The sequence below is a fragment of the Sminthopsis crassicaudata genome, chromosome 1 (genome assembly GCF_048593235.1).
Source record: "Sminthopsis crassicaudata isolate SCR6 chromosome 1, ASM4859323v1, whole genome shotgun sequence".
NCBI classification, from domain to species: Eukaryota; Metazoa; Chordata; class Mammalia; order Dasyuromorphia; family Dasyuridae; genus Sminthopsis; species Sminthopsis crassicaudata.
In genome coordinates, this window is record NC_133617.1 from 423,106,001 (window position 1) to 423,119,118 (window position 13,118).

The 13,118-nt window shown below is 34.5% G+C and overlaps 1 protein-coding gene across 1 annotated transcript; it reads left to right on the plus strand.

Moving 5' to 3' along the window:
* The first annotated feature begins 313 nt into the window (after positions 1-313).
* Positions 314-12,815, plus strand: LOC141550139 (UPF0764 protein C16orf89 homolog). The gene is made up of 8 exons (XM_074280446.1): positions 314-531; positions 1,525-1,674; positions 3,090-3,240; positions 3,469-3,586; positions 5,871-6,006; positions 6,563-6,667; positions 8,094-8,138; positions 11,314-12,815. The coding sequence occupies exons 1-8, from the start codon at positions 339-341 to the stop codon at positions 11,400-11,402; spliced, it is 987 nt and encodes a 328-aa protein (XP_074136547.1). The 5' UTR covers positions 314-338; the 3' UTR covers positions 11,403-12,815.
* The last annotated feature ends 303 nt before the right edge of the window (positions 12,816-13,118 follow it).

The window sequence follows — 13,118 nt, forward strand, 5'->3', positions numbered from 1 at the left end:
GATTTCCAATTCCAGGGACAATAGTGTGTTCCTAACCAGGGCTACCACTTAATCCAGGCATGCTGACCTTCTCCTCACTCTCACCATGGGGCCCCAACCCATAGGCAAAGTCATACCCAACATTTCTTCTGCTCTCTACTTAAGACCATCTGCCCTAAGAATGCAGAGTTGGCATTCATCATCTTGCCTACAGTAGTAGAAATCTTTGCTCCTCCTTTTGATCAGTGAGGAGTAAAGGGGTGGGGGGGGTGGGGGAACTAGACTTAAGGGAGGGTAGTGTGAGACACTCAACACAGGAATTGCTGCAAACTACTTGGCTGAGTGGAAGGGGTTGAGACATGTACTTACCTGGGCTTCTGCTGCTAATGTTGCTGTTACCACCCCTGTCTCTCCAAGACTCACACCAGTCAGAGAGCAAGATTGCCATGGGGGAAAAGATCCTTCCTGCCCTGGAGAAAGCTACCTCCTATTTGGAGAATAGATATAGGGAATTTAATCTGGATTCATTGGTGGGATTTTTGATGCTAAAAGGTAGGGTGATTTTTCTTATACAGAAGTTGGCTAACAACTGAAATTGTTTTCACACTTTTCTACTAATTGACAAACCTTGGGGAAAAGAGATGTGCTGGAATTAGAACTTTTAAAATTTGAAACTTAGGAAAGGTACATGTCTTTTGATCATTTGGCATCCCTGGCCTTGCTTCTTTTAAGTTTTGCAGAAATCTAAGAAACTTTAAGGAGTAATAAAGAAATAAAAATTGAAAACATAGAGGCTTGAAGAATAGCAGATCAGGATAAGCAGTCTCTGTAGCTTGTTTTCTTTCAGAATTGTACTAAGAGGCCTAAAAAGATGGGGTTTAAAAATTATTCATGTAAAGAACCCAGAGGGACTCCAAGAGGAAAGGGAAGATTTTTTTCAGTTAACAGACTCTGCAGACTACTTTACCAAGAAAGGTGGGAACATGGTAGGAATTTTTGACCATGTTTTATAATTTTTTTATAGGGAGAATGAAGAACACCAACAAGCTTGAAAGATATCTAATTCAAATTTCTTTATTTGGGAATACATAACAATGATCTTTTTTTCTCAGCCTCTGGAAAAAAAATGGAATTGAGCTCTTCTTCTAGTATCATTTCATTCTTCAGCTACCTATGGATCGTATTCCTCAAATTTACAAAAGTAAATCATAAATTTCCTACATGTGAGTTCATTCACAGTCGTGTTTTAAGGGAATAAGGGCACTAATCTTTTAGATAAATTTTTGGTCATAGTATAGAAAATAAAGGGCTGAAGTTCCTTTGCTTCCAGCCTTTTTGTCTCTCTTGCCTTCAGACCAACTGAGAAACTGAATTGTGAAGTGGGGTGGAGATTGATTCCTCCTGTCTGGTACAGAGCACTAGAAAAAAAATAGTAAAATTTTAGGGGGAACAGCCTTTGCCTAATAAGTAGGAAGACTCAGAGACATTTCTCTGAATCAGAAGCATATCAGATCTGATTCATCAAACTGTCGTGTTCTTTCACAGTACAGCTAAAAGGTGTCTTGGAAAAATGGGCCCATGATTCTGACCTGAAATTCCTGACCGTAAATGTTGAGGAGATACTAAAACGGCTATCAGTAATCATCCCTAGAACCAAAGTTTTCCTCAAAATTGTCAACTTAAAATACTTAGAAGGTAAGAAGAAGATATAAATTTATTTGGTAATATAGGATTTGACAATATTTTGTAATTCTAGAGGTTATTTCCTTGGCAAACTGGTCTAGACTCCAAATTTGAATGATCATGACCAATTTATGGAATTGAGGCCATCCAGCCTTTTGACACATTGCCAAGAGCATAATACTTGTCTAAGAGGCAGTACAAGAAAGCTTCTCTAATCACATTTGGTTCTGACATTAAAATCTTGCTCTGGTAACTTCAGGGCTGTACCTAGAGAAATGGGTTCATGATGGAAGCCCAGCACTGAATAACGTCATATTTAATGTCACCCTGAGTAGACATTCTGTTGTCAGTGTAAGAAACTCTTACTTTTATTATTTTTTTATCATTTTATTTTATTTTTATAGGATTTTGTTTTTCCAAATATATGCAAAGATAGTTTTCAACTTTTACCTTTGCACAACCTTGTGAAGAACCCTTACTTTCTAAATAAACCTGGTTTGTTTTTGTTTTTTTAATTAAACATCCCCCAGGAATGTTATTCTCTGGAACTTAATGTACCTATTAAGAACCTCTTCCTATTTATGAGAATTATATTTCCCAATTGATTTCATCCCCATATTTTGAATAGGTAGTGTTGTCCATAAGTCCCAAGCTATTGCTTTCAGAGTGATGCATGAGGATGTCAAGGAAAAAGTATAGGCTCTAAGGGCAGAGGCCTTAAGATCAAATCCTGACTCTAACACTTAGTGCTTATGTAATCTTAAAGAAGTCAGTTCCCTGGGCCTCAGTTTCCACATCTGTAAAACTGTGAATGTTGGACTAGTTGGTCTCTGAGGTCATTGCTAGTTCTAGAGTTATTTATAGGATCTATGGCCTTACAAGAAATCTGTGTGTATGTCTAGAACATCAATGGGATAGAAATCAGATTCTCAAACCAATGTGTGTTGGACTATGTGGTCAGTGAAGTCCATTCCAACTCTCAAACCCTACAATTCTCTGAGAAGTCACTGTAGGTCAGGTGAGAAGCATCTTTATATCGGGATGTAGGCTCTGAACACGAGAGGTAACATTGTAAAGAGGGAAACAACATACAAATAATAATAATGCTAGCTAACATTTACATAGTGCCCACTATGCGTCAGCCATTGTTCTAAATACTTACTCATATGATGTCAAAACTAGTGTCTGATTCAGGTCTTCCTGCCTCCAGGCCTAGCACTCTATCTACTATTTCATCTAGTTGTCCAAATAATTGTGTCCATACAAGATGTGTAAATGGAAGATATTCTTAGAGGGAAAGGAATGGGGAAAGACCGGGAAAGGGAGGAGATAAAACAGGAAAGACCTTGATTTGTCAAAAGTTAAACAAAATTACCTTCTCTTACTGTGTCACTGATCAAATCTTGTTCTTTTACTTTGATTGATAGAATTTCAAGAGACTCTACAGCCAGAGTTTTGGAAACTCCCTCTTTCATGGAGTCACACAAATCTCACCATGATTTACTCCAAGTTTGACACGGCACATCCTTTTCTAGAAAAATCAAGTGATTCTTGCATGACACTGTTACTAGGAACCAAGTGAGATTTGTTATTTTTTTTATTTCTTCCTTGGATTGAAAAGTATAAATAGTCATTCTTCCTATACAGTCTTCTCATAGTACCTGCTTCCATTTCTGTATGCTATTTTAGCTTACATCTAGTTCCTATAATGGCAATAAGAGCCCGTGCCAGCACATCTAGGGCTATAACTCTCCTGAACTTCGTTCTTTGCTTTTTCCAAACAACCTGGAACTGTTTGTTCCTCAGGGAGAAGAATGGACAGCCCTGCAAAGTCACTGACTTCTGCAAAGGAATAATGACTGCACCTGGAAAAAGTGATGAAGAACTGGTAAAACAGCTTTTCTACTTTCTAATAGCTAAAATGGTAAGTGCTTTTTATGTTACTTCAGAGAGCCAGAAAGTTGGTTAGCAACATCACACACTGGACAAGTGTTCTAACAGAGACAAAAATCAGATAATAACAAATTTTTAATATATATTTTTTCCCATATTTTCCCCTTAATCTATAAGGCACCTTAATTTCTAAGCGCCAGCAAATTCCATCTTAAAGCATTAACTTATTTATTATTATTTGTATCTTCTAATGTTAGCAAGGATCTTTCTACAACTTTTTGGACTAGCAGAAAGGAAAAAAAAGGTCTTCTCACTTCTCAGTCCCTCTGAATCTGTCAGATATTTCTGATTAAAATTGGAGGAGGGAACAGTTGTCAAGAACTGAAGACTCAGGGAAATATTTAAAATTATTTAAAAAAATTCAAAACTTGGGGCAATTAGATGGTGTAGTGGATAGAGTCCTGGTCCTGAAGTCAGAAGGACCTAAATTCAAATCTGACCTTAAGACACTTAACACTTCCTAGCTGTGTGAGCCTGGGCAAGTCACTTAATCCCAATTGCCTCAGCAAAAAAAAAAAAATAAGTAAATAAATAAAAAATATTCAAAACCCACTTGGCATAGAAGGGATTAGCTATTTGCATTTGATAAAAATGGAAATAAATAGGTGAGTGGATGATATCTGGGTCTTTGAACTCATGGTCTCTCAAACCTGTCTGTAGCTATTCCAAAAATAAGAAAAGGCTATTTTTAGTCAGTTACAGAATCCTAATGAAGGACTGGAAATTTTTCAGAAGAAATCGAGGCAACAGACATTACCTTAAATACATTGAGAGTTTAAAAATTGTCTGAAAACTATAACTTTTAGCAAAGCTGAATGGAAAATTTGATTTTCAAATGCAGGACTCTGGAGAAGCATAAGAAGGTAATCAGGAAAGTAATATCATAAGAGTCTTAATAATGTTTATCTTTTTTACATTCCTACATGGGAGGATGATACTTTTAACTTATTAGAAGTTTCTCATTATTATGATGATTAGACGGAGCACACACACACACACACACACACATATATGTGTGTATATATATATATATATATATATATATATATATATATATATATATATATATATATATATATATATACAGGTGTGTTTTCCTAAATTTATGGATTTATGGTGGTTAGTTTCACAAAGTTTATAACTGTTTACTTGAGTCAGTATGAGCACCCTATTTCATTTTCTCAAATTCCCCAGAAAAACTGAATCTAAGTTACAAATTCAATTTACTTTAGTTAATAATTTTATAAGAAGCCATATAATCCTCCACAATGACTTGTTTAGAAGTAAGTAGTCCATTAAACTAGAATAACCAAGGAGACTTAGTTTACCTCAGGCTTCCTCAATCAACAAATAGAGATTAGCCAGTTTATTGACCTTTCAGAATATCTCTAGGCCATTAAATAGTTAGATTCTTCCCTAAGTAGTTATGTAAAGGTTCAGGAGATCACCTCTGATGTTTCTACTAGAAGAGAAAGCCTTGTGTTCTCCTTCGCAGAGCCTTAATGATTAATAGACCTTTGAAATTAGGTCTAGAATTATCAAGTGACTTATTCTGAGAAGTCCTCAGTCTACCATTACCACGCTATAGCAACAGTCTTCTCAGGAAAAAAAAAAATGAAGGACTTCCCATCAATTGGGAAATAGCTCAATAAACTGTGGTATGTGCTTGTGATAGGATATTGTCATTCTCTGAAAAGTGATGTGCAGGATGCTCTTAGGGGAAAAAAAACCTAGAAAGTCCTCCATGAACAAAGTGAAATATACTTGCATTCAATGTGATAGAAATGTTCTAGGATGATCAGCTGCAAATCATTGTTATTCTCAGTAGTACAATCATCCACAACTATTCTGAAAGACTTCTGATGAAAAATCCTATCCATACCCAGAGAAAGAACTGATTATGTCTGAATACAGATCAAAGTATTCTCTATTTCTCTCTTTATGTCTCTCTTTCTTTTTAACTTAATTTTTCTCGAGGGTTTTTATTTTCATTAGAGTGGGAGATCTACATTTTCTTTTACAACCTGACTTTTATGGCAATGTTTTGCATAACTTCACATGAGGTGTCTTAATTGTGAGAGAACCTAGAATTCAAAAATCTTAAAAACAAATGTAAAAAAAATTGTTTTGAATGTAACTGGGGAAAATATTAAATTAATTAATTAATTTTTAAAAAATTATACTTTTTGCATATAAAACCTGTCACTCATTGTTACTAGCAATGCTCACTTCAATGCTTTCTGGTTGTTCCCTAGAAAGGATGCTCAGGTGATATGTTCCTCAAATCAAAATATTACATGGACATCTTTTGTGCTAACATGATGGAATTGAATTTGGAAAGAGAAAAAAATGGATTCTCATTCCAGAATAAAGGTCTCTTCATGACAAATAGTAAGAATTGCCTTCTATTCTTACAGATAAGTGCAAATCGTCTTCCTTGCCCTTAAGCATACACTCCCACTTCTCACCTCCATAAATAACCTTCCACTCCAGATACCCAGACTTTTTGCCTTATTCACAACCTCATTCTCCTAAACTACTAAAAGAATGAGAGAACTTTTGACTGACAAGCATCAAAAGGCCTTCGTGCCAGGGATAAAGTAACCAAAATGTTAGAAGTTCTTTGGTTTGGAAATCCAAATCTCATGAGGACTTTTCATCACACAAAGAGTCTATGAATTTCATCAGACACTGAAAGCTCTTAATTGGAGAGGTGATACTCAACTAAAAACTTAAGTAGGCTGTGCCTCCAGTTTCTATAGCAAAGATGTTGTCTTTCCTCAGCCAAGAGTCCCAGTGACTCAATAGATTCAGTATTTCTCAGGTTGGTCCTGAGAACAGTACTGAGAGGACATGAAAATGAGAATAGAGGCAGGTTTATGAGAAGGCTTGTCAAAGATACCCAGCATGTTGGGAAGATAACTAATCCCATCTTTTTTTCCCTCAGTCATGCTTTGTGGATTTTCTGGGTATTCAGACTTCTACAAGATCCACTGGATTAAGAGTATTCTCACTTGGCAGAATTCTAAGGAAGGATGCTACTGGAAGATTTGTAAGTCAAGTTAACTGTCTTGGTAGTAGGTGCCTCCTAAGAGGAAACTGGTGATTAGTAAGAGCTACAGAGATTTACATTTAAACACACACAATAAACAGTAAATCTGGAGATAAAAGGCTAAAACAGGCAAAGCTCAAGGAATGGGATCTAGTCATTTAAAGGCTAAGATCATACTTTTATGGTATGACCTTTTTGGAAGTCAGAAATATGAATTATCCACTATGTTCTTAATATATAAATTAGAGAATCTGTGAGACCTAATTGTTAGTTACATAGCCTTGTACCATACCAGTGTCCTCTTTTTCACATTTTTGGAAATCAAGCATAGAGAATAGCTTCCAGCAAACACAATAAACCATAGTGAAGGAGTCAGATACTCCTCCAATTTCTGAAGAAAAGAATAAAGCTGTTTAAATAAAAAGTTTCTGGATACACAGAGAAGAGGCTTAATATAAGGTAGTCCCAGCTAATTTTTCACAGTAATGTCAATGATAAATTATGATAAAACCCCACTGCTTAGTCACAAAATCTTAATAAAACTATATAGTTGTTAAGCAAATCACTAATTTACAACATTGGATCTATGGAATATACCTTTTTGACACCATTTCTCTTATCACCATCTTTATGGAGAATGAATTAAACGAATTAGGTAGATGTAGGCCTTTACTTGCTATTGAAAGCAAGAAATAGGACGTTCAGCATCAGGGTTCTGGTCTCTAAAACTATTAGGACAAATGAGATTTAAGAAGAGCAATTGATTTACTGTGGGTAAGCAACTTTTAAGGCAAAGATTTTTTTTCCCTGAGGTTGGGGTTAAGTGACTTGCCTAGGGTCACACAGCTAGGAAGTGTTAAGTGTCTGAGACCAGATTTGAACTCGGGTCCTCCTGAATTCAGGGCTGGTGCTCTATCCACCAAGCTGCCCCTAAGGCAAAGATTTTATTTGGAGAATTATGATGATGACAATTCCTCATCATAAACTCTTACTGACTGAAGTAAGGGCTTCATAAGCATCAATTTAGAGACTGGCCTCAATGCTTGGTGTTCATAATCTGTGAATGAACAGGTAAGACATAACATTATGAAAAGAGAAGCACTTTCAGGGAATGAAGAAACTGAACTCAGGGCTTTATAATGGAATTTCTAAGTTGAAGCTGTGAAAAGAAGTTGACAATAAGGAGGAATTTTAAAGAATAGGGAAAACTATGGGAAAAGCAAAATAATTCTAGGATAAAAAGAAGGTATAATAATCCTTGATATTTATTTAACTTTAAGATTATAGTCAAGAGTGGAAGACTACAAAAACAAGCACATTTTAGAAGTGAAAAAAGCAAGGTTTCCCATAAGTCATGCAGATGAGAATAAAGAAAGAGAGATTTGTGCACACTCATGATATTCCCCTCTATTTCTTCTCTCTCTAGTTGTCATTGGAAACCAGCCATTAATGAGAAATAATCAGCTTGAAGGTAAAATTGTTGAAAACAAATAATATATGTATTTCTAGTACATGAAAACAATCAGTCAAATACTATCTGGCCTCTCCTCATACACATACATATATCATGTTTCACTATGAAAAACACAATATAACTTGTCAGTGATATATTTTGTATTTACTCTTCTGAAAATATACATTTAGACCTCATTTTAGGAGAAAATTGGAGGGGAGACCATCTTCATCAGTCAGGCCGTCCAGAAAATTTAAGAAGGAAAAACTTGGAGATGAAAAAGTGGCAAAGATAAGAATAGTTGTGATATCACGAGACTAATCTAAATACTTGTTGCAATTTTTTATTTCGCTAACAATTTGATGCAGTGATTTTTTTTTTCTTTTCTCAGCAATTAATTTTTAGGTTTTAGATTTAAGCAGAAGTCAAGATAGAGCCTTGTTTGTTTGTCTTAGTATTTCTATAAGAAAGACAATTGCTTTTAGTGGCCAAAATAGCTAAAAAGTAAACTAAAGCTAGACTTTTTAAAGACCGCAGTTCTTGTTGACCATCTAATCAGCCCTTTACCAAGGAATTTTTGCTTTAATGTACCTGACAAATGGTCATCTAACCTGTGCTTTAAAGATTCCCAAGAAGGGGCAACTAGCTTGTGAGGAAACCCTTTCTACTCTTCAACAACTCAAATTGTTAGTGATTTTTTCATGACATCAAGTCCACATTTGCCTCTTTAGAGCTTCCATGAACTGCTCCTGGCTCAGCCTTCTGAGGTTAAGTAGAACAAGTTTTTTCCTTCCTGCATATCACAGTCCTTCAAATAGATATGACAGATACCATATCCTCTATCCTAATTCTTCTTTTCTCTAGGCTAGTTCCTTAGACCTATCCTTATGTCTCATCAACTTAGGCCCCCTACCATCCTGGTTGGGCTTCTCTAGATGCTCTCCACCTAATCAATGTCCTTCATAAAAGCTGGTACTCAGAATTGAATACCTTGAAATGTCTGAAAATGGCAAATTCCAATGGGATTCTCATTTCCATAGTCCAACAAGATCTGCCCCTCCTAATGCTGCCCAATATACATTAGCTTTTTGAGCTGCCACATCCTCCTTCTGACTCAAATTGAGCTTGCAGTCCTCTAAAACCCTCAAATAACTTCCAGAATAACTGCTCTCTAACCACACTACTCTCAAATTATATTTGTTGAATTTGATTTTTTTTGGAACCCAAGTGTAAGACTTTTATGTTTGTTCTTACTGAATTTCATATTAGATTTAGTTCAAAACTAGTCTGTCAAGAATCTTTTGGATCTCAACTCTACTATCCATTTCACTTTGATGTCATCTATAAAGATGGTAAATATAGTCTCTATTCCTTTATTGAAGTAATTAATAGAAATATTAAGCAGCATAGGCTCAAGCACAGATTTCTATAGTACTGCATTAGAGACCTGCTATGGTGACACTAAACAAAGGGTATTCTGGTAAATGTTTAATAATCATGTTTTTTAAGGGAAAAAATGGATTCACATACTTTTAAGCTTAATCTGCATCATTAACACTTTTTAAAGTCTAGATAATCAGTAAGATAATACATAAAATCCTAACATATTAATTACAAGTTGCTGAGTGGTAAATTCTCATAATGAAAATTTAACAAACAGCTCTTGCAAACTGGATAGAACTGGCTCCAGTATACATTTGCAACAAACTACCAATGCTCTTTGAGTCTGCCATCCAGTGAGTTCTGAATCTATCTGATTATATTACTGTCTAATCCATATCACTTCATTCTCTACAAAAATAATATGACATATTTTTTTTTTTTGCTGAACTCCAGGTAAACTATTTCCAGAGTATTCTCCTCCAGTATTTAATCATCTTTACAAAAAACTAAATGAAGGTAGTCTTGATAAAGACAAACTATTAAAAATTTACTATCTCTTTAATAACCCATTCTAGAATATTCCTAGGAATCAAAGTTGAATTCTCTGAGCTAGAATTTCAAAGTTCTATTTATTCCTTTTTTTAAAAAAATTGGGAAAGTACTTGTTACTTTCCAACCATGTGGGACATTTCCCATTTTTCCATCATTTTTCAAATGCTATTGACATGATGGTGTTCCTCTGTGATTTCAGAATTTCATTTTTCCTCGTCCCATTTCTCCTGAATTAATTTTCCCTGAAGCATTTTGCTTAATTTTTTCTGAGCTCTTTGAAATCTCCTTTCTAAAATCTAGGATTGCTCCTCTATTACAAATTCTAGATAGCATTATGAATTTCCCTTAATATTTCCATTGTTTCTACCCCAGTAACCAGTTCCTCTCCATTAGTGAAAGTAAAATCTACAATAGAATTTCTCCTTGTGGTTTCTCTATCTTTAGAAGAATGAAATGATCAATTAGGCATGTCAAGAGACTATTAGCTGACCTTTTTTCATAGCATGATTACCACATGAAGTATAGCAGGATGATTAAAGTATCTCGTCACTTTATAATACTCTGTGTCAGGTTTGGTGATCTATTCCCCAAATTTCTTATCCATTTCCTCTTTATTCCAAATAGAGTGTAGTGTATTCAAAATTTTGACTTCTATCCAAATACTCTCCATCATGCTTTCTCTATCATACTTTTATCCATTCTGGATTTCTCCTCATGGTTATATTTTATTAATATACAATGCTACCCCTTCTTTATTTCTGGTTCTTTTTTTTTTAAAGGTATACATATTCTTAGTCTAAAAGTTTTATCCCACTAACTTTCATGAATATCTATGAAGTCACATTTGTCTTTTTGCTTTAGGACTTTTAGTTTCTTGTTTCTTTCAAACTCATAAGCTCATTTAGTATATTGTAGGAACAGAAGAAAGGGTGTAAAATTAGAATAAAGGACCAAGACAATCCCCATTCTTTCCATTTCTGCATGAGTCTGGACTCCTGCCTCCTCTTTATGTAAAATGAGAGAACAGGTTTGTCTTCATCACATCCCAGGGAAATTGTTCAAATTAAAAAAAGATGTATGTGACATAATTGAAAAAGAAAAAAAGCTTTTAAGTAAAATGAGGCATTACCACATGAAGTGAATTGTCCATATCTGAAGCTGAATAAATGAATGATGATATCAATGTGGAGCTATGATAATTCTCAGAACAATGAAAAGTATATCTGATGTACTGCCTAACAAGGTTTTTTCTCCACAGGTGGGTGTTCTTCCCTGAATACAGCAGTAGCAGTTGTTTCTTTGGGTGGATTTCTTTATTACTCTGCAGATCACTCACTAACCATTTAACAATCCCCATTAATGTCTTACAATAACCAACCAGTAATTAAAATGTTGACTACTACTGTACCTGATAAACTTTTTTTGTAATATGTTTCCCTGAGTCTTGAGTTTGCATATGTTTGTAAAAAAACAAATAAGCTAAGTAGATTCAAAAGATTAGAAAAACCTTTTGTTATTCTAAATCAAGGCCAGGAAAGATAGAGGAAGGAGCAGAGTAATAGTATTAATTCTATCTAGAAAAATGATACCATGAATGGTCTCCAGAAATAATCAAAGTCAGTTGGATTCAACCAATATTAAGCACCTTTTATATGCGGAGAACTATAGTAGAGGGAAGATGCAAAGATGAATAAGTATTGTTTCTCTCACAGAACTTACAATAAAAGTATCTCTTCTTGTCTCCTCCTAATATAATAGACCTGAAAAGGTAATTCCAGTCATTCCATGCCAGGAAATTCCTAAATTTTACAAATTCCCACCTATTACTGAGTAGAAAGTATCACATATGACATGATAAATAAGTAAATGGTAAATATCAGGAACAGGATATTAAAATGATCATAGTTAAAAATATTGTACTTTCACAACACTTATTTACTGACGTAAGTTTGTTTCCCCCCGAACATTTCTTTCTCAAAATTAATGGTATCTGATTTTAAGTTATAAATGATTATTCACAATGCCCACAAATATGAACTTTGTAATCTCATTGAACGTACAACTATAGACTATTAATAACTTCTTCATATTCAGTTCTGCTGATGATCCCTTTTGGAGAACCTAAATACTATTTAATAGTCTTCCATAACTCAGCTATTCTGCTTCCACAATCTGTGTAACTATCTTTAGAGATAATCAATTTTATAAAGGCATATGTCTAGACTAATAAATTAAATTTGCATTCAGTTAATAGTGTGGGGTTTTCCCCTATTATTTTGGATGCAGACAGAAATTTGGAAAAGGCCAGTGTTTTCAAAATCTACACAATAGAGATTCCATAACAATATGTGAAAGCATATTTAAGTGTCGGTTGTTTTGTCATTTCCAGTGTGGGAAATTTAAGCTTCTCTGATAATAATAGTCCAGGAATAGCACTTTTACTCAAGAATGCATTTTCTAGAATTAAATTCAAATCCATACATAATGAAAGTATATCTAACTTCCTTTGGCTGAAGTTCTCAAACATGTTACATCATCTATTGACCATAAAGGAACCATAGAATATGTCCATATATCGTCCCTGATAATTTACAGTCGATAGTATTTGAGAATCAGACTCCAGAATCCCATGTCTACAAAATACTTTTAAAGGGCTATTTCATTTTCCTCCATGATGGACCACACTTAAGCCATCACCAGATGATCAAAAATTATTCTATAGTGATTTCCTTAAATTTCAACACCTTTTTTTAGTTATTACTCATTTCTAATTTAAATCCTGGTATTCTCTAAACTTACTGCAAGATGACAAATAGTTTGGTCTCCAGCTTCTAGAAGTAAGAATCAGAACTAAAACATCATTCACTTCTTTCTCAGTTGAATAAATTCCAGGATTTTTTATACTTATACTTGAAATGATATTCTCTATCCTTTTAATCATCTTAATAGATCTCTTAATCCTTTTATATCCCTTTTAAAGAATTTATTAAAATGCTCTTGAGAATTTATCTGGGTGACTTGACTGATTCTTGATCTTTGACTTCTGGGAATTTAACATACACA

Excerpts from the sequence above, each read along its gene's own strand:
- LOC141550139 (XM_074280446.1), top strand. The coding sequence starts at position 339 with ATGTACTTACCTGGGCTTCTGCTGCTAATGTTGCTGTTACCACCCCTG. Across the intron at positions 1,675-3,089 it reads CAACTTAAAATACTTAGAAG|AATTTCAAGAGACTCTACAG; the intron begins GTAAGAAGAAGA and ends TTTGATTGATAG. Across the intron at positions 6,007-6,562 it reads AGGTCTCTTCATGACAAATA|TCATGCTTTGTGGATTTTCT; the intron begins GTAAGAATTGCC and ends TTTTTCCCTCAG.